The sequence below is a fragment of the Apis cerana genome, linkage group LG9, assembly GCF_029169275.1.
Source record: "Apis cerana isolate GH-2021 linkage group LG9, AcerK_1.0, whole genome shotgun sequence".
In the NCBI taxonomy this organism is placed as follows: Eukaryota; Metazoa; Arthropoda; class Insecta; order Hymenoptera; family Apidae; genus Apis; species Apis cerana.
The window spans coordinates 9,268,473-9,287,947 of NC_083860.1; the positions used below are offsets into that span (position 1 = coordinate 9,268,473).

At 36.6% G+C, this 19,475-nt stretch overlaps 3 protein-coding genes across 5 annotated transcripts; 2 read left to right on the plus strand and 1 right to left on the minus strand.

Moving 5' to 3' along the window:
- The first annotated feature begins 3,114 nt into the window (after positions 1 to 3,114).
- Positions 3,115 to 6,012, plus strand: LOC107996298 (uncharacterized). 2 transcript variants are annotated; one of them, XM_017054302.3, is made up of 4 exons: positions 3,115 to 3,180; positions 3,397 to 3,456; positions 4,078 to 4,200; positions 4,979 to 6,012. In XM_017054302.3, the coding sequence occupies exons 1-4, from the start codon at positions 3,169 to 3,171 to the stop codon at positions 5,204 to 5,206; spliced, it is 423 nt and encodes a 140-aa protein (XP_016909791.1). In that variant the 5' UTR covers positions 3,115 to 3,168; the 3' UTR covers positions 5,207 to 6,012. The 2 variants fall into 2 exon arrangements, with proteins under 2 accessions (XP_016909791.1, XP_016909874.1); XM_017054385.3 differs by having other exon boundaries at positions 4,078 to 4,185.
- Positions 6,013 to 8,414: 2,402 nt separating this feature from the next.
- On the plus strand, positions 8,415 to 14,269 carry LOC107993231 (neprilysin-4-like). 2 transcript variants are annotated; one of them, XM_062079983.1, is made up of 18 exons: positions 8,415 to 8,470; positions 8,947 to 9,277; positions 9,715 to 9,787; positions 9,959 to 10,056; positions 10,207 to 10,260; positions 10,355 to 10,412; positions 10,606 to 10,796; positions 10,971 to 11,208; positions 11,283 to 11,529; positions 11,613 to 11,892; positions 11,962 to 12,117; positions 12,226 to 12,461; positions 12,536 to 12,645; positions 12,720 to 12,778; positions 12,868 to 12,916; positions 12,989 to 13,175; positions 13,312 to 13,488; positions 13,837 to 14,269. In XM_062079983.1, the coding sequence occupies exons 2-18, from the start codon at positions 9,196 to 9,198 to the stop codon at positions 14,008 to 14,010; spliced, it is 2,469 nt and encodes an 822-aa protein (XP_061935967.1). In that variant the 5' UTR covers positions 8,415 to 8,470; positions 8,947 to 9,195; the 3' UTR covers positions 14,011 to 14,269. The 2 variants fall into 2 exon arrangements, with proteins under 2 accessions (XP_061935967.1, XP_061935965.1); XM_062079981.1 differs by lacking the exon at positions 8,415 to 8,470 and having other exon boundaries at positions 8,522 to 9,277.
- Positions 14,237 to 18,698, minus strand: LOC107993250 (sialidase-like). The gene is made up of 6 exons (XM_017049583.3): positions 16,532 to 18,698; positions 16,120 to 16,350; positions 15,962 to 16,039; positions 15,840 to 15,899; positions 15,645 to 15,759; positions 14,237 to 15,444 (listed from the first exon to the last, which is right to left on the minus strand). The coding sequence occupies exons 1-6, from the start codon at positions 16,553 to 16,555 to the stop codon at positions 14,411 to 14,413; spliced, it is 1,542 nt and encodes a 513-aa protein (XP_016905072.2). The 5' UTR covers positions 16,556 to 18,698; the 3' UTR covers positions 14,237 to 14,410.
- Positions 18,699 to 19,475: the final 777 nt, after the last annotated feature.

Consider the following 19,475-nt stretch of genomic DNA (forward strand, 5'->3'; position numbering starts at 1 on the left):
ATGGTCGTCAAAGAATATAACGTGGATCATTATACCTTCTAAATTTTGCAAGCACTCCAATTAACATCCGCACGCAGGGTTGTCTTTCCGTTTTTGCGATGGTGTGTGTTCGGAAACAACGAGCGCTGCGCGTGGAAATTGCGTAAAAGTCCGAGTGGCAAGATGGCCGAACGTTCCCGTGTGATTGCCAACGGATCGGTAAAAAATATTTTCCACAGTCGACTAACCTATGGAAATCTAGAAAGATTCACACGAAAAATTCGCTTCGTTTCCCTCGAGTTCGTGGAAACAAAGGGACGGTATCTGGGAAACGGTAACCTAACTTGGAAACGTAATGAAAAGACGATAATTTTAAACGTGCATCGCTTCGACCCGCATCTTCTCGCATATCTTCGTTGGATTGCAATATTGTTGGATATCGTTCCATTCTTGCAATTTTGTTGCATCTATAGTTATATACCCGAGTCTAAGATACGATTCCGATTAGCGCAGTTTATATTCAATGAGCTATTGTACGAAGCAAAATATATAGCTTGAGAATCTTTTATAAGACTGGGAAATTTTGTTATCAGTATATAGAACGAAGAACAATAATTGTTGATCGGACTGATGAATTATACAATCGTTTTTTTTTCGCTTTTTTTTATTTGCAAAAATTAAGATCATCCGTTTTAAGATTAGATCGCGTTCTCCTTTCATCCCTGAATCTACGATCCGGCTTAATTAACCGCGGAGAATTTTTTCTCGATTTAAAATCTATCGGAAATCTTCAGGACAGATCGACGGGTCAAAAGCGTCGTTACCAGAATGGCGAAAGATTGGCCAACTGTCCGGCGCGCTCCCATGTAAAGGGCGGCAAGTTTTCTCGAAAAGGAAATCGAGCAGGCCAAAGGTATCGAGAAAAGTTGCTTTAGAGAAACCGTGCCAAGGTGGAAACTTCGCGCGAATCGTTGCAACCTTCGTGTGTCTGAAGATCACGCGCGAAAGAAATATTTTTCCAAGATCTTGCTTTTTTATCTTATCTTTGCTTTTTTTTTTGTTTGTCGTTTCGAAAACAACTATGGAATCGACAAGCGTGACAATAAGCGATCGGTATCGAATTTAATTACGCGAACAAGTTTCGAACCGCGAGGAAATTACAAGAGAGTTTCTCTGCTTGGAAAACTTTAATTCGAGATGGTGGAAAAATTGGTACATGGAAAATGCAAGGAACAATATGAATGCACAATCGAGAATTAGATATACCTACGAGTTTACTCGGATTCCAGTGGCTCGTTACGTTACAGAAAGTTGGCGTTTACTACGCTTACGAAATTGGCGAGTCGTAAAATCCAGTCTATTAGCGACGCGAGGAATAATTGGGATAAATAGGGTGGGAGAGATGAAAATTGAAACAGAATTTTACATCGTTTTTCTTTCTTTCCGTACATTTATTATCCGGGATTGCATAATATTCCTCGGATCAAAAACGTATACGAGGAATTTCGCGTTGCAAATGGATCGATTTGGCAACAATTTTTCTTTTCTTTTCTTTTCGCGGTTGTATTAACATTTGATCGTAGAAATCGATTGTTACGATCGGGGATAAATTTAAATTTTAAATTTTACGCTATGCACTTTTACTTCTTTTTTTTCTTTTTCCAGGTTGCATCATTGCGTTAATATTTATTTCTTATTGTAGGTACGATGAATCTAACGCGAGAAATATATATTAATAAAATTAATGAATATTGAAACCGAATCATTGAGTATAAAATTTTTCATACACGTTTTGGAATTAGATAAAAAAGATATTATCTATTTAATCCAGTAAGTAAAATGATTGACTGCGTTTTATTTAAATTTAGGATATAAAACAATTCCGTTTTTCTTTTCGTAATGCTTTAGGAAAACACGTGATACACTTTTATAACTTTGCTAATAAATGGAAAACAATAAATTCACTTTTCCGTTTCTTCGATTTAACGTAAAATTTTTTTAGCGTTTAATGACTTTCTATTCGATTCAACTGAATTTTTCAATGAAAATAAATGCAATTTTGAACATATAGTTGTTGTAACAACTTTTTTATTAAATTTAATTAAATCTTAAAATATAAATAAATGATCTTTTTAATAATAATAAATCCGTTAATTGTTCGAAGGCAACAAAGTACGTTGAAATGGAAAATAAAATGCAATGGAAACATAAAATGGAAAATTTCATAAAATGATCGACGAAACTCGTTACGTCAATTTAACCGGAAGTCAGGCTTAATTTTTCGTTGCGCAATTCTGTCTATTGCCATCGTTAAGTTTCAAGATGATTGACACGATATTGTAATATCCCGGACATGGCAAAGATCCATCACGATTTAAAGAACACAGATTATTAATAGAAAACGACATTTAATAGATTATCGAGCTTATATTCACATGCATATTCTCACAAATATTTTTCTCATAATTTATCGGTCAAGCAGTCATTTACCTAAATTTATACGACAACTTATTTTTATTTTCACTCGCGAAATACGTTAATATCGTTTTGCGGAAGAGCATGAAACACGTATCATGTACGTATATCCCTGTTTCCCAGATATTTTCTCCGCAAGTACAAGCGTAACATGGAAAGATCGGCACGATTTGCAACTTATATAATAAATGCAGATTATATGTAAATCGCTCGTCGCGTTAATTTCCAATTAACGTTAAGAAAAAGAAAAGTAAAAAGAAAGAAAAATCAACGACAACTGGATCGTTCGAAGGAAACGACGTACACGAATCCTTGATGAATTTTTCTTATGATCTCCAACTCTCTCGTTTCTCCTCGCCATCGGCAATTCCACGGGCAAACTGGGTCAATTTTATACGGAGATTTCGATTCCCCCCCTCCCCTCCCCTCGAAACCAGCACTTTCCTTATTATAGAAGAAGAAGTTGGAAAATTTTCAGGGTGTCATCGCGAGTTGACGGAAGTGAAACGATTCTGCGATTAACGGAACACCGAATAAGGGGTCCGAAAGGGTCGATCGGCATTGGTGAAAGGGGTCCGTATGCAATGCAATCGTTTTACCCCCGCCTCATGTTGGCTCGTTGGGCCTGGGCAGGGCACCGCTATAAAAGCAAACCACGTCGCCCCTCAGATACGTAGTGTTTTCCCGTGTACTGCACAAGAAAAATCACCCACAATGAAGTTCGTCGTAAGTTTCTCATCAGTTGCCAACGAGTTGCTCGTAGTTTCTCCGGGCCTCGTACATACACTTTGCGTCCATCTCATTTTAAAATTCACCATTATTCTTGTACCACTGTTCATGCATCTCTTTGAATTTCGCCTTTTCGAAGTAAACGGAACGCAATCGAGTTGGAAATGTCGAGTTAATATTTTCTTTTTTTTTTTTTTTTTTTTTTAATTGCAGATTGTCCTTTTCGCCGCTATGGCTGTTGCCAGTGCTTACCCTGGATTCTTACACGCACCGGTAAGTGAAAACAGAAGTTTCTGATTATTAGTTAATTCGATTCAATTTTTTCGCCAATGCGAATTGCGTTCTACTGCACGTTGCGTAATAATCTTTCCATATAATTTTATCTATGTTTCATGAAAGGGGAGTTTATTCCATTATACCATTCACTCTGGACCTATTAAAAATATAACGCTTTATTTTATTTTTTTTTCTCGAACGTTCAACATCTTAATTTCACTCTCGTAACAATTTCCGCACAACATTGAATCCACCAATGATGCGAGACCATTTCTTCATAATCGATAAGCTATGTATCGTATCTCTAAAATTTTAACCCTTCTCCTAACTCTATTTCGTCCAAGTCTTACTTGACGAGACTTGGACTGCTCCAAAACTCGAATCGAGAAGAAATCTTTGAACGATCATCGTGCGTCATCACTCATCTATTTTCACGACTTTCTTTTATCGTTTAATTTCCACTGGTTATCTAAATCTAATCTGCCGGAAACTGGCGGCAAGAATGCGCTCTTCGCTGGACCGAGAAACTGGACACGCTCGGCGGTAACCAAACGTAACAAAGTTTCCGCATCGAAGTTTAAAGAGCAGTATTGAAAAGGATTTTTGAAATACACATAGGTAGTGGCGCAACCATGGGTAGCGCCGGAAGCTTGGCCAGCACCCGCACCTACGTACGTTAAGGTCCCTCAAGCTTCGTATTATAAGGTTGCAGCACCAGTAGTCAAGGTATCGGCTCCTCAGGTAACGAAAAGAAAAAAAAATAATTTAAGATTAATATCACGTGGTCAGGTGGAACGAAGAATCGATAGAAGAAAATTTTTCGTTTTTCCAGCATCTAATAACCGTAAAACATTACTCGAAAGTATACATATACACGTTTCGTTTTCATCTATTTTCTCGAGTATCACTTTTACCATTCGCCTAGCGAATATTATTGCTACCTACCAGCAATGTTTTATTTCACCTCGGCAACGACCAATTTCATTTTCTCGAATTCAATTTCAAAATCAATCCTTCCTGTACTACCACTACTTTCTCTCATCGTCATATATTTTGACTGTTCGCCGCCTCATGTGCGTTCGATTTCGATTCGAATCGTTACCGCACCATCGATAACTCCTCATTTCCCACGTCTAATGGTTCGTCTAAAGCGGAGCGGTGGCTACGAGTCACGTAACTTAACTTTCCAATCAATCGATGCGATCGTATCTCGATCGTCGTCTAATTGAATTGTTCGTTAACCAACGTTAACCAACCAGGTTTGCAAATCCCCCTTAACGAGGACTGCGGTTCTGAATCATCGTTCAGCGATTCCTTCCAATCCTTTACTTATGCAACCGCATAAGGAGTCGCGAGATTTTCTAACCGCTCCTTTAATTCCTTTCTTCCGCGTTTATTATCCGCTCGCGCCTCAACGAATTTTCTTCGAGCGCACCAGAAACATTTACCGTCTCTCAACTATCTCAGCTGACCGACTGTCGCGACTAAAATTAATTTAACGTCGGGAAAAATTTCGCAGGTACATGCTCCGGAAGTCCACCAAGTGCTCCAGATTCCGCAACAACCAGCTATTCCACCCCCACACCCCCAGCCCCTCAACATTAAGATCCCACATGTGCCAACCGTGAAGATCCCGTACCATGGACCCAAGGTCGCGACACCTCACCTCATCGGCGTCGAGCACTACGTGGAGCCTCAGATAAAGGTGGTGAAGGCCGCCCCCATCTCCCATCATCCCTGGGATTAAAGTTCCGCACGGCACCGACTGAACTCGCTTGCCCAGGGTGAGCATCCATCCTGGACGAGCCGTCCCGAGGTGCATCTGGAGTAGCGACGCTTCACGAATAACGATAACCATGGCCAACATCGAAATTTTCTTGGGCGGGAAAGAAGCTCGAGACGATATACATTTGAAGCATCCAAGCATCCGATCGTTTGTCGTTCTGCCAACGCTCGAGTTCTTCGTTCTCGAACGAGGGGAAACGAAACCCCTCCCCCTCCCCCCTCCAAAAACCGATCGAGGAATCATATTAATCGGAGGGAGAAAGTATCGTCGATCAGTATTATCCAACGAATAAACGATGGGCGAGGAACGTCGAGATTGTGGATCACGATCGACGAGGATCGAGATCGACGGCCTCGGGATCGACGGCGAAATCGTTTCTTTTTTTCGACACCATCCGAACACTCAGGCAATTTCCAATCTCGAAAGGAAAAGTTATCACATTATTTCGATCCCTTTCTTTTTTTTTTTTTTTTTTTTTTGGTCTACACGCGATCTACACGGCGCAACGAATTTTTGTACAGTATCAGTTTCCTGTATTTTGCCCCTCCATCCCGCCCTCCCCTCTACTTCTTCTTTTCCGGGCACGTAAAAATTTTTGTGCGGCATTGTGTGATATTGAAGAAGACATCGCGACATCGGAGCCTTCATTGTATATTTTCTTCTCTTCTTTCCGCCTACTCCTCCCTCCCCCTACCCTTATCATACTTTTGCAACAACACTTTTATTTATTTTCTAATAAAAGTTAATTTTTATGTCTTGTGATAAAACATTGGTGTGCTCTCTCTTTCTCTCGTCAATTCATCCCTTTCTTACCTCCATCGCGAACAGAATTTGAAATTTCTCGCTCGATAAGAATATTTTTATCTATCTCTCTTGTACGATTCATAATTTCAATTTCTTTTTTAACTTTTTTCAACGTATAAATTTTATCATTGTACGATGATGACACACGTTCGATGCATTCGTACACAACACGGAAATTCTCTTAGATATAAATCAATCTAATGTCGCCAGGGTAACGAATCGCCCAAACAAAAACGTTCAACTTGCTGCGATTATTTTCGCGGAGTATCGTGTTTGTATGAAAAGCAGTGAGTCCGACAAGTTTGCCGATCGATCCCATCGAATTTCGAAACGAAGCTTCTTTGATCGATTCAATTAACTTCTATCGCATTATTGTGATCAACTTAGGTCACACTTACGAAAATAATATGAGCGCAAATGCAAAAATATTCTCTGATTTGTATCAATCCTGATCGAAACGAATAAGATCACGCTCTTTATTAAAATGCGAATTCTTCGAAAACGATTATTATTGGGTAATTTTTACAATTTATAGATATTGTTGCACACCTCTGACGATAGTGAAAAGGAAAATTCATTCCTCAAGAGGCCACACCGTAGAAATTACGCAACGAGAAAGTGGCACGAATCATAAATCGTTCTAATTCGATGCAGCAGTCGTACACACACATACAAAAAAAAAGGAAGAACAGAAATAGGAGAATTAGAAATAAGACTGTTAGAACGTGAAATGACTAATTTCGAAGATAATAAAATTCAGAATTTCGAGAGTTTTCGCGCATCGAGAAGCTCGCAACGAGTTCTAACTTTTTCTTATTATTTTCGATACGTTAAAAAATTTTTCAGGAAAATTTTCTGTATCGATTATTTCGATTATTGATCCTGAACAATTAATACACGTGTAACACTTTCACTTGGATCGATTGAATGAGATTAAACCGTTTTTCCGTGCATATTCGTTTATAAATACCCCATCGATCATCTATCCTGTATTTCATTTCGTTTAGTTACGTAAATTTGATACCACCAGTCTAGCATAATAAATTACGGTTGAATTTTTCATTCTTTTTCATGCTGGAAAGAACACGTAACAAAACATTTCAAGGAATAAGAAGCTCGCTGTCTAATTAGTTAAATTACTTATGAATTTACAATTACCGATTCTTGTGTAATCTTTGGTAATTCTTAGACGCGTGGAACGTATTAAGTCTAAGAGAAACTTCATTTATATAATTAAAAACAATATCAAGGCTGAAATAATAAGTTTTGAAAACTTTTTGTTTTTTATAATTAATAACAAATCAAAATATGAAACGTTTTATATCTTATTCTTCGCATAATATTTTTTAACATAGCATTTATCCAAGATATCGATCTTCTTCGTAAAATCAACTTCTTCTTTTCCACAAGAGCACAATTTGATTAACCACGTTTGATTAAATTTCTCTCGCCAAGAAACAACAGAAAAAAATGAAACGTAATAATCATTTCTCCTCGACCTGCATTTGAAAAATCACAATCCCCCGAAGCGCGTATGCGTGCTTCAGAAATGTTAATTATATTTAACGAGTGTGCCAGGTACCGTTCGATCAGACGCATGAAAAATATCGCGAAGAATTCTAGTTCACAACGAATTCTGCTCCCAGCGATTCCCCTCCTCAGGCGGTCCTCGCCATTGCAATTCAATGAAAATTTTTTTTCCGCGCAACGCAATCCACGATTTTTTTTACTGGACAACTTCGAGGCATTGCCCATATACGTGTTGGAAATATATAAAGTACGTTTTGCCACTCGAAGGCGTGGAAATATTTTATGTTGATTTTCTGGTCAAGTTGCTCCACACTTATTCCAGAAGTCGAAACGCAGATGTATCCCATTTGAAAAATTTTTTCCTTTCTTCGTTCTATTTTATTTTACAAGTTTATATCTTGACGTTCTCAATTCGGATGAAAGAACACTTTAACTAATGAAAGGGCGTCACCCGTTTCCATACTATTATGATATATCGCTTCACTGAAATATCACTTTATATTTAATACGATCGAGTAACGCGTTTATCCGATAAAAATGTTTATACTATGCAATTTTTATTATCGTAATCTATGCATAAAAATCGTTCGATCATATATTCGTTTATCATCAATCTTTACTCGATTACTTCAGATATAATTGAAATGATATTTACCGATTATATGTTACATTTTTTCCCATGCAATGATATGTTACATCATTAATACGCAGTAGAAAACAAAATATAATTATATTTTATTTTATTCATAAAAAAAAAATTGTGCAAACGTCACGATTCCAGCGAAATTTTATTTGCGTAAAATAGAATCTTTTAACGCGAATTAAATGCTAGTGCATACGTGAACCTCCTCAATTTAATTCTACTTTACTCATCGTCATTGTTTCTTTAAGGTAAACAATTACGGAATAAAAAGAGTAGCTCTCATTCTATATAATGAAAAACAAACCTTGCGAAGAGTTTCTCAATACATGACGACCAATATCGATTCCATGTTTCAAGGAAGTGCATGTTTTAATGATAAACTATGCATGCGTCAATTACATCGAACAACGTATAGTTCCATTTCTTAAATGATCAATCTCGATCTCGATTTCAACGCAATATCAAACATGTGACTATTTTCCTATTATCCTCGTTAAAAAATTAATCCCATTTCCTTGGTAATTGAAACTTACCAAAGAAACGAATCCTAAATAAATTCCTCTACTATAAATGCCTACATCTCCATTCTATAAATAGAAACGAGATTATATCTTTAACTAACTGTATAAATCGTAACAGTATTTATCTCGATCGAATAATTTTCTTTGACTAACTTTCACCTAGGAATCGCATCTTTTTATCCAAGTTCGCGCTTACGTTCTAGATCACATAATCGTCTGGTTACTTTTAACAAGATAGATGTCGATAAAATGCTTGACCGTCCACGAGATAAGACAGATTAAATTGAATCAAAAAAGGGGGTATAAGCGGCGAAGAAGCGGCGAAGCACCATTTCAATGGGGATGGAACACGTGGCCGAGGGGTGAATGTAACGACGCGCACAGGTGAAGATATAGATCGAGTTTTCAACGTAACAACGAGAACCACTGGCAAAGCAGGAAAATGTGAACGTATGGATAGCCCGTTGTCCCTCGAGGTTGTTCAGTGTCGTCAGTTCGATCTGGTCACTAGGCCATTCACCATGAACGAGCGCAGTGAGTATATTTCTTACTATTTATTCATTGTTTCCGGTGATACCGTATATCTATCGATACCCTTCTTTTAACTCCCTATATAGTATGCTTCAAACTTCTCTAGTATTTTCTCCCTTTATAGTCGTGTCAAGTTCAGTTTTATACGATTCCAATACCAGAGAATGGAATTCTTTTATCGTCTTGGTGCTAAAATCTTGGTTCACTTTCAACCATGATAATTTTTAACTTGGATCGTAAAAAAATTCGACGAAGAATTGAAGAAAAAAAAATGATTTATATAACTGCTTCAAAAATTAAAACATTCGTGTATATATTTACGTGCACGATAATTTTTGTTTATTACTTGATTCCTTAATTGCAAATTAATAAACATTTTTCGCAAATTGTATTTCCATTCCATTCAACTTCGTACTTTATTATTCTTCTTTTTTTTTCAGAGGATGAAACGCAGTCAATTTACACGATCGCCAGCCAACAGAACTTGGTACCGATAAAATCCAGAAATGCCTAGTAAGTGACTGCGAGATTGACGTCTGCCGGTTGTCTTTTCTCGCCTACTTATTAAGTCGTTATGACATGTATCAAACAGCTGACGAGGAAGCCTTTAATTCATTAGATTTGTTTTTCCTTTTTCCTCTTTTCTCTTTTCTTTTCTTTTCTTTTCCTTTTTTTTTTTTTTAGCCTAAAGAAACGAAGACACGTACCGAATTTAATGATGATTACACTGTTTCTCCTGATGGGTCTATCTATCTTAGCGGCACTGGTGTTTTCTATACTTTGTAAGCAATTTTTATCGAACGTGATCATACTTTTCGCATCGTCACATTTGACAAAGATCAAGAATTTGCGAAATAAAATTTATTATCAAATTTCGTTATTTTTTTTTAATTTTCAACAATCATATTTTGGATTGACTTTTTTCTCTTCAGATATAACCTACAGACCGACGAAACTCTGCGAAACAGAGAATTGCGTCCGCATAGGTAAGCGATTAATTGATTAATCAATTGATCTGTGTGATATTCTATCTCTGTGATTGCGATTGGAAAAGATTTGATGAAATTTTCGTTACTGTAGCCGCTAGTTTGAAAGAATCTATGGATACGTCCGTAGATCCTTGTGACGATTTTTATAAGTAAGTATATATTCTGGAAAGTTCTGATTATTGACTGTGTATATACGTATATATCTATGGCATACATTTCAGAATTACGAATTATATATTATTTTTCAATGTCGTGAAATGGGACACATGGAGTGTTCAGGCTTTCGTGTGCAGATACGATACGATCTTTATTTCCGCATTTTAACGTTCAATTCCTTTTCAGATACGCATGCGGGAAATGGCAGGACGAGCATCCTATACCGGATAAGAGTTTGATTAATTCGTGGTTCGAAGAGCGTAAAGAAAAAATATCCGTAAAAATCAGAGAACTGTTACGGGAAAATAAGACGGATAGCGACGAACCGTGGGCGGTATCGCAGGCAAAACTATTGTATAATAGCTGCATAAACGTGCGTACGTTGCCATTTTGATAGTGACTTTTCATTTCACCTGTAATAAGGAAAGTATTAAAATAAAAAATTCTTTTGAAATATTTCTGCTATGATTATCAAGTTATCAAGTTAGTTGAATTTCTGTATTACGATAAAGAAAGACGTAGACCGTTCGTAACGTTCGAGTTAATTTCAGAGGCGACGAACGAGCTGGGACTGACGCCATTGTTCGACGTATTGAAAGAGCTCAGTCTACCCCCGGTTCCTGCGGCCATCACCAAGAAAACGAGCGATTATATCGAACAAATAGCCAGGGTGAAAAAAGTTCTAGGGAAGGACGTGTTCTTCCGCTTCGATATTATCCCCGATCCTCGAAACACGAGCAACAATATAATGTTTTTCGACACACTGATCCTCGATAATCCACTACCCAAGTAAAGATCTTTCTTCGTTCAAACGTGATTCGATTAATCGAATCAATCGATGGAATTTTTGTATTTGTTAACAGCGACAAAGAATTGGAGAAACGGTTGCATTCGATCAGATCAAGTTTCCGGAAGTTGGAGAACGAGGATGAAAGTGAAGATAAACAGAAAGATTTAGAAATTGCATACATAACCGGCATTATTAAGCAAATCATGAACAATGGAACCCTCGATAGTTGCTCTTTAAACGATGAATCATTGCCGCTTGACGAGGAAGAATTGGAAAGAATCACCGAATCGCTTTACGAATTAACAAGCGAATTTTATTACGTACGTTGCTCGAATAATACAACTTATTAATAATATTCATTCAATAACGATTATTGTTAACCAGAAATATTATTTTATTACAGCTATCCCGCCCAGATACCAATCAAACCATTTGGGAAGATAATCTGACCGATGATCACTACATGCTGGTAGACGATCTTCAAAAGTTGACCGACGAGTTTGTGACGGAAGCTAATTCTACGCTCACGCCTAAACTGTTATGGCGGCCGTTCATCGAACTGGTTTTTAAGGATATCGACACTACTCTAGACTTGGATAAGAAGGATCAAGTGTTGGTAGGCGATCTGGAAAATTTGAAGGAAGTCGCTCTTATGTTGACTCTCTCCGAGGAGGAAGAATTAGGTAAGGAAAATTTGAATTTCAATAATGTTTTGAAATTAACATGGAAAAATTAAATTGAATTTTTTTCAGAAAGCTACGTATGGTGGGTGATAGTAGACATAATCGTGCCACATTCGTCGGACAATTTAAGAAAAATTTGGATAGATTATATCAACGAATTGACCAATATCGAGATCGGTGAATCGAGGTCACTCTTTTGCGCGTCCGCTGTCAACGAATTGATGGGTCGGTGTAAAATAAAATTTTATTTCGAGCGTGTAAATGAAAAGTTTTTTTCGGAGATCGTTGGAGAAATTCGACCATCTTTTATCAGAAACACTGCTATAATTTTAGGAATGGCAGCCTCGTGGCTGTTCGTGGACTCATCCTTTCACGAGAACAAAGGTAAAAAGGTGTTGGAAATGTTGGATAATATAAAACAAGCTTTCGCTTCGATGGTTCTGCGAACCGATTGGATGGACCAGCGGACAAAACTGGCCACGTTGGAGAAGAATAGAAAGATGGAGTCTCAAATTGGATTCCCGGATTGGTTGTTCTCCGAAAATGAGCTCGACGAATATTACGATAGCGTGAGAAATTGTTCATTCATTTGTCTCGATGCTTAAATATTTAGCGGCAATAAAATTAATTCGTTTATTTTCAGATAGATCTCTCGGAGACGGAGTATTTGAGCAATATGATACAAATTGTTCGATTGATGTCCTTGAGCGATTTAGAATCCATTCATCTGATTAATTATAAAAATGAATCATAGTAAGAATTTTATTTCGTTCAAAATAACATTGCTGAATCAAGATGATTAAATGTTTTCTTCTTTTATTTCTCAGCTGGGCGACCGATCCAACGGATGTAAATGCATTTCATACGTATGAATACAATCATATAAGTAGGTATTTTTCTTAAATAAAAACTCAACATTTAATGTAATCGCATGATTATATGTATATATCGCTTTTATTTTTAACATGCATGCAGCTGTACCAGCGGGAATTCTTCAATTTCCTTTTTACGATTTGGGTCTTGAGTAAGATCAGAATTACGATCGATAGGTACTGTAAATAACAGTATTTTCTATAGATCGATTTCTCAATTTCAGGTCTTTGAATTACGGCGCCATCGGCTCGATCCTTGGTCACGAATTGACTCACGGATTCGACAACAGCGGGAGACACTACGACAGTAATGGGAACGTGAGACAATGGTGGACCAACGAGACTATTTCGAGATACACCAAAAAAATCGAATGCTTTATAGATCATTACAACAATTACTACGAAGCTGAAGTAAGCGTGACCTTATTTAAATATATAATAATATGAAAATTGACGATCTAACATCGGCGAGGTGTTCGATCTCTTTTTTCCATTTAATTAAGTTTATGAAAGTATCGACGATTTGATTAAGCATTTATTCGAGCAGATAGACGATTATATCGACGGTGAACTCACATTGAGTGAAAATATAGCGGATAACGAGGGTCTGAGAGAAGCTGTCGTCGCTTATGAAACATGGAAGGCCAAACACGGTCAAGAGCCCTCGCTTCCGGGATTCACTCACCTCACTCACGAGCAACTTATTTTTCTTGGTTTCGCACACGTAAGACGTTTCGATTTACTTTGTCGGATATTATATCGTATCGAAGCTCGATTCCTGAAAACGATTAAAAAGAAATATCTCTTGAAACGCGTTGAAACGATCTACATTAATATTAATAAACTTTTTTATTATTTATTTTATTACTATTATTATTATTATTATTTTGTGTTCTTTCATGTCACGAGACATTAAATTAATTAATGAAACAGACGATTTTTAGATACCCATTGTTTAATATATTCTTGAATTTTATTTTCGATCAATTCGTACTTCATTTGATTTTTCTATATAAAAGATATTCATTATGTTTAATTTATTCAGGTTTTTATGATATTTTTCTCTGCTTAGATTTGGTGCGAGATCGCAACTCCAAAATTTTTGAGAATAATGTTAGAAAACAGTCATTGCCCTGGACACGTGAGACTTCTCGGAGTTCTCAAGAATTCCAAAGAGTTCAGCGAAGCGTGGAATTGTCCTGCGGGATCGAACATGAATCCTTCGACCAAATGTAAACTATGGTAACGACAGAATTCCTTGATCGAAAAAAAAAAAAGAAAATTCCTGAATTTTCTCTTCCTCGAAAAAAGCTTTTATATTTTTCAATCTCCTCAAATTATTATTATTATTAACAATTATATATATATATACTATAAGTGTTATCAAATATTAACTAATATCAACTAAAATATATGATTTGATCGAACTATATAAAGGATAAAGGATAATTAGATACTTGAATAACCCGATATTAATATAATAAAAGAATTTTATTTACTTATAACACTTGGTACATTTCATGTATTTCACATATTTAATCGGGGGATTCTTCGGTTGTCACAGTTTGAAAACAATCTTTCCTAGATCTATCGATTCTAAATGCTCTCCAACAACGGGACGGATCTATCAATTGGTTCATTTTTTCTCAATAAACATATCCGCCATTGGTTTCCGTGGGTTGAACGTACTCGTTGGCCGGCGTCACGCTCACCACCTGCTTGCTAGCCGGTACCGGATTATTGACATCGACGAGCGATTGCTGATTGTAAGTGTCATCGGTGAGAAGGGTGACAGGGGTGGTCACCTTGACCGGTTGGCTCGTAGTTAACTCCGACTTAGAATACGAGGACGAGGTTGAGGTTGAGGTTGGGGGCCGCAGGGTGGAAAAGTTGGGCAAATACATCGAGATGAGCTGGTTGAACAAATTGCTGAAGAATTGCTTGTTCTGCTGATCCGAGATATGGACCACGGGTACGGATTTGGTTTTAAGCACCTCGGTCACGGAGTGTTGGGTCTCGACCGGTTGGTGCGACACGATTCCCACCGATTTGATCGGATCCACGGTGTCCACGGACTGCAGAGGGCTCACCGTCGACACTCTCACCACGGGTGTCAACGTTTCCACGGTCTTGACCACGGTCGGCACCGCGTGCACCGCGTGTTGCACAGGCGACGAGGTCTTCACGGACTTGACGGATTCTAGGATGTGCACCAGATCAGAGGATGGCAACGTCTCGACCGGGTGCACCGGTGTGTACGTGCGCGCCGGGTGCACGGGAGTCAAGGTGCCTACGGAAGATATCGATTGGATAGGAGACAGCGTTTGGAAGGGAAGCGACGAAACGGAAGGTAACGCGTAGAGGCTGTGGACAGGAACGATATGCGTGTGTGGAGCCGAGAAGGCTGGTTGCACGACGGAATAGGCGGTTGGAACAGTTTTGTCGAGCTGGATGGACGATGAGAGGGGAAGAGGGACGTTAAAATTAACGGCGCGATCGACAGGGACGGATTGCTGTACCGTGGAGAGGGAAGGAAGTTGGGAAGAGACGCCGTAACCGGGTATGCTGAGGATTCCGTTGTAAGAAGCGTAAACAGTGGGCAGAAGAGTTTTGCTAAGAACGTTCTTCTTCACGGTTGTCGAGGGGATGGCTTTCGCTTCGTTGGAGAAGTGTGTTACTTCTACAGAAGAGAGAAAGAGAGAGAGAAAATCATTATAAAAAGCTGATATGATACGAATCTTACGAAAATTTACGAAGAATGCAATTTATTTTTGAAGAATCTTGAAGAAATTTCGACGAATAAATTATTCGATATGCAAAATATGTGGCAATACTCGTAATGATCGCGACTCGAATTATGCAATGTTAAAAGATCCTTACGTTTTAAGGCAGGCCCAACGATGTTCACAGTCGATGGGGATCCTTCGTGAACTCGAGTCTTTACGGTTTTGACCGTGGATTTGACTTGAGACGCGGATTCGGTATCTACAACGGCCTGCGGAAAATTGGATATGTTTTACTCGTTTGGAGTAATTTGCAGGATGGATAAATTGTTGTAGAAAGTGTTAAGTTTACTTTAACGGTTTTATCCACGGGAGTACCGTAAGAGGCTGATGGCGGTGTAACATTTACGGTCTGCAAATAGAAAATTACGGCACAGATAATGTGATCGGATACTTGGTTCAATTTATACGTACTTCGACGCTTTCAACGGGAACCGAGAATGTTGTGGTCGATACTACTTTTTCAGGTTCTACGTTAACCACTTCAGCGACCTGAAGAAACGTAATACGATGATCTCGTCGGTAGAATCTTTACGAAATAATTTTTCTCTTATAAATTGTATTCCAGTTACCGGTGTAGAATATTCAGTGAACGCGAGGGGTGACAAGTACTCGTTACCAAGAGGAGCGCCCGGTTGATATCCAGGGGGTCCATAGACGTCCGGCAGCACGGATTCGTCATCAAAGGATTTAACTTGTACCACGTTGTCGAGATGATGATCGAATCCGTAACGTGGATCGCCTGGGAGAACGTCCCTCTTTTGCTTTGGCTCGGGGAAGGCCGAGGAAACCGTCAAATAAATCTGAAATAATTTGTGATAAATACAACGATTATTTTCTAGATATTTCCGCGTTTCTCACAACAATTTCTTTTTATCTTCGATAAATTGATCGAAATTTTTAAATTCCAGTGTTGATCGAATAGAAAAATATGAAATCTATCTCGATAAAATATTTTGCCGTACACCGAAAGAGATATCTTACCAGAGCGATCAGCAGCAACCTCATGTTTACGGTATGCTGTTTGAATAAGGAGTGGAATATCGTCCCAAAGATATTTCGATCTTTTATACTTGACCGATGTTCCCTCTCAGTTTATTTCGCAATCGGATGGCATTGGAAGAACTAGATTTTTTAATTGACTTCTTTTGAAGGTCTGCTCATCGTCGAGAGATGATCGCCGAGCGAACAAAATGTTTCCTCGCTCGTGCGTGTTGGTGACACCACCGATCGAAGAAAATAAAAATTCCATTTTTGTTTCAGTGTTGGTGTTCCTCTTCTCTGGTCTTCCGCCCACCGATCTTTATTCTCGATATTTTAACCGACCATTATATAGGAACGGACGATGATTTATGCAAATCTTTTTCCTCAACTTCGCTATCTTCTTTTTTACTTTTCGTTCTTTTTCTCTTTTCTTCTCATCGGCGTCAAAAAAAAATGCGCGTATATGACCATTATCGAGCTTCGTTAGGTGAAGAAGAAGAAGAAGAAGAAGAAGAAGCTTTTAAAGGATTCGGATAACGAACGATGGACTTTCGTAAGGTTTAATGGATCGTCGTCAATCACTGTTAAGTATATAATTTGTATGATTCCGATTATTGAACGTCAAGTTCATGACAGCTTTGTGTTTTGAGATGTGCATGTGGCAGATGTGTTTCGTAACTTTCCAAATGCACGAGATAATGTGCGATAATGTTCCTAATTTCCTTTTTTCTTTTTTATTTAAGTTTGTTATTACGAAGATGATAGTAGATAAGTTTAATGTTCTTGAATTTATTTTTTAATTTTTATTAGGTTGAAAAAAAATGATATAAGAGTCGTTATGTGTATAACGTGTGCTCAACAGTTGATAGAAATATTGCAGTTCATTTGCATTAATTATTTATTTAAATAATGTTATATATTTAAATTAATACGAATTCCATTAATACGAATTCTTGACCTATAAGAAACTTCAGTTTATCAATTGTTTTTGTAAACAAGATACCGATCAATATACATTTTAAACATTTCTACCGTCAAGAAATCGGATAAAATTATTTTTGTGAAGTTTCTACGATGAAAGAAACACAATTTTTTTTTTTTAAATAATAAACGAACGATGTTTCAAAGAAAGAAATATTTTGAAGCCAGAAATAGATTCTATAAAATTTTGTTAATTTTTTGTTAAAGTACGAATTTTTATGAATAAGTTTAATGAATAAGAGAAATATATCGTAACGATAATTTTATTATTATTTTTTTAAATGCAAATATTTCGATAATTCATAAAATTTTCATTGAAGTTGCTTTAATTTCAAATTAATTTTCACGAATTTCATATTTTATCAATAATAGTCTTTCGCGTTTTTTGCTTCTTTTGTTAGAAATCTATTCGGAAAAGATCTGTTGTCTTTTATGTTCGAAAAAATGTTTTTCTAATTAATTTATGATGGACAAAAATCGAGAATTTCACTTTGTCCAAACTTGTATTTTGGACATATCTGGATAGACTCGTTTGTACGTGATAAATCGGCCGATCCACTGAATAATTTAAGAACATCGATAATGCATTAATTGCATAACGAACAACTCCATAAAAGAGACACATTAAGACATTTCGGTCTGATAGAAATTCAATTGCGCAATCTCTACATAAATTTGGTATTTTAATTTCAACAATTAATTATCGAATCAAAAATCTAAAGTTAATGGGTTATATAGAGAACTAACAAGTTATTTTTTTCTTTTTTATATCTTTTTTTTTTATAAATTAAATTCAAATTGAATTCTTATCTCCCTTTTTTCCCATTATAAAAAAAAAGAATAATGGATAATAACAAATACACATTTTCAAAATTAGATAAAATGATGAATTGAAGGAAATCAAAAAGTCATTAAATATGCCGCGTATTCAATTATAACAAATCGAATTTTTTGTTCGAATAACACTGTGGCTCTATCTATGAGTTACACTCGAAAGTATATAGAGATATATCACCATAGATTATATATATATATAGATTCTATAAGTCGGTACTTCAGAATACGTAATGAAAAATTGTATACGACGATACATCTATTCTACATTTTCTTTATGTCTGTACATAGATTATTCCCCTAGCAGATAAAACAAAAATTAATGGTAAGAGAGTAAAAGAATTCGTTTTATATTCACATAAGCTTATGAAATTCTTTTCTTCCTTCAATTTATTTCAATTTAAACAATAATCGTTGTATTTGTGTTCATATATTCTTTATATCTCTTACATATGATCTTTCTATTGATTTAAATTTTGTATAATAAAACGTTTTTACTCAATTTAAAATTTTTATACTTTGCTTTATTAAAAAGCAAATTATATAAGTATAAAACTTTTAGAGAATAATAATCGAAAAAGATTTACTAGCACTATAAATTACGGTGAGAGTGAAGGTATATATTACCCTGTTGCACGTGTATGTCACAAACATATGCGTCGTCCATTAGAGACCATATATTATATTATGTTCATTTATGGATATTAATTATAAGCTCGCTCTTCTACTGAGTTGCGGAAGGAAAGGACTCGCGCTCTAATTATCCCGATTATCTTCTATCCACGTCGGTTCGTGTTTCACTCAACTCCCATGGAAAACCATGTCAAGTATCGTTGTCCTTTTGTTTGTCGCTTCTTTGCACTCTAATTTCTTTTAAATTAATAAAATAGAGAAAGATGATCTTGAAAGTAGATTCTTTGGATAAAGTTTCAAGTATGCGTGTCCATTACTGAATTTCATACATATTTATTTAATAATTGTTTTTATTCAATTTAATAGAAAATATATATATATAAAATAATTATGATAAATAAAATTTTTATTTATAGATTTTTGTTATAGATACAATTTTAAATAATTTTCCTCTCCACGAAGAGCTCTTTTGAAAGGCTATTTCCGTCTTATACCT